At 34.7% G+C, this 2,060-nt stretch overlaps 1 protein-coding gene across 1 annotated transcript; it reads left to right on the forward strand.

Annotated features, from left to right (window-relative positions):
- Positions 1-943: 943 nt before the first annotated feature.
- LOC149209077 (receptor kinase-like protein Xa21) lies at positions 944-1,825 on the forward strand. The gene is made up of 2 exons (XM_089398512.1): positions 944-1,256; positions 1,365-1,825. The coding sequence occupies exons 1-2, from the start codon at positions 944-946 to the stop codon at positions 1,823-1,825; spliced, it is 774 nt and encodes a 257-aa protein (XP_089254638.1).
- The last annotated feature ends 235 nt before the right edge of the window (positions 1,826-2,060 follow it).

The raw sequence follows: 2,060 nt of genomic DNA on the forward strand, positions 1-2,060 counted from the left end.
AAATTTAGAATTGCTCGACCTATCTCACAATATGCTCACTGGTAGCATACCACGAGAAATCGCCAAACTTTACAATTTACATTTCTATTTGAATTTGTCATGGAATTTATTAGAAGGCTCCTTGCCCTTAGAGATTGGTAAAATTTCAATGGCTCAAGCTATAGACGTTTCTTCCAACCGATTGATTGGGGCAATTCCACCTACACTTGGAAGCTGCAGTGAACTACAATCATTGAATTTATCTCAAAATTCCTTCCAAGGCTCTATTCCAGATTCCTTTGAAAAATTACAAAGCCTCTTGAGCCTAGATCTCTCTTCCAACTCCTTATCAGGTTCAATACCAATTACTCTTGAGAAGCTGAAAATGCTTCAATTTTTAAATTTGTCTTTCAACCACCTCACAGGGGAGATTCCGAAAGGAGGGATTTTTGCAAATCAAACAAGTCCCATCTTTTTAATTGGAAATCCCGGTCTTTGTGGACCACACATATTCAATTTATCTGCATGTCCAATGTCAAGAAGTCATTTTCCATTTGTGAAAAGAATATTACTGCCAATCATTGGAGCTCTTGTTTTTATACTATGTTGTCTACTTTTGGTGTACTTTTGGAAAGGAAATATACATATGGAAAAATTTCATTTCTCACAAGCTATTTTCCAAAAGTTAGTGCACCCAAGGATCTCATATCAAGAGCTTCACATAGCAACTAATGGGTTTTCCAATGCCAACTTGTTGGGAAAAGGAAATTATGGGTTAGTGTATAAAGGAATTTTGAGTGATGGTTCATTTGTTGCTGTTAAGGTTCTCTAGTTGCAAAATGAACAAGTTGAAAAGAGTTTTAAAGTAGAATGTAGTGTCTTGCAAAAGGTTCGGCATAGAAATCTGGTGAGAGTCATAACTTCATGTTCCAACCTCCAATTCAAAGCTTTGGTGTTCGAGTTTATGCCTAAGGGAAGTTTAGAGAATCATTTGTATCCTGATATAGATGATAACAATGATGAAGATTTGTGTGAATTGAGGTTGAAAACAAGATTAGACATTGCCATAGATGTGGCCCATGCCATGGAATATCTTCACCATGATTCTTTTGTGCAAGTAGTTCATTGTGATATAAAACCCAGCAATGTACTTTTGGATGAAGACATGTCAGGCCATGTCACAGATTTTGGTATTGCAAGGCTAATTGGTGCAACCTCAAATGATTCACTTACATCATCACTTGCTTTGAAAGGATCAATGGGCTACATTGCCCCAGGTATGACTTTTAAAACAATACTTTCACTTGTCTTTTCTCAGTAATAATTTTGTATTATATGGATTGGTTAAGTAAATTTTGATCATTTTTTTTTTAATATTAATGTAGAGTATGGACTGGCTGCGACAATTTCCACAAAAGGAGATGTTTATAGCTTTGGTATTTTGTTACTAGAAATGCTTACTAGAAAGAGACCAACTAGTGACATGTTTGTTGGAGAGCTAAATTTGCACAAGTGGGTGAGCCTTGCATTTCCAAATAGAGTGAAGGAGGTAATTGATGAATTATTTTTTGAAGAGGTGGATGAATATGATTTTGAAGAAAATAATATATACAATTGCCTCCTTTCTTTGCTACATGTTGGTTTGAGTTGTTCAAAAGATTCACCTGAAGAAAGACCAACCATTAGAGAAGTGGCAATGGTATTGGAGAGTATCAGAAAGGACTTGATGGCAACTTCAATTCCTTCTCAAAGATTGAGACAAAGCATATCTAATTTGCTTAGCAATTCAAATGAAGCAAGCAATGTTGCAATTGCCTCAAATGATCAAAGTTCTTCTACAATATAGTTTGTGCAAAGTATAATAGGCAATGATTTGAGTCTTGTTAGTCTGCTTACAATAACAATTTTTTTGTTGTTGTAATTATGTACTATCTATTTGTAATTATTCTTGACATGAAAATTATATGGCTTTACAATAGTACATTATGGAGATTGTAGATCCACATTTTGTTTCACTTGTTATCCATCTTTACAATAGTACATTATGGAGATTGTAGATCTACATTTTGTTTCACTTGTCA

The sequence above is a fragment of the Pinus tabuliformis genome, chromosome 1_2 (genome assembly GCF_031772625.1).
Source record: "Pinus tabuliformis cultivar Carrire ecotype Pingquan chromosome 1_2, CPIR1, whole genome shotgun sequence".
Classification (NCBI taxonomy): Eukaryota; Viridiplantae; Streptophyta; class Pinopsida; order Pinales; family Pinaceae; genus Pinus; species Pinus tabuliformis.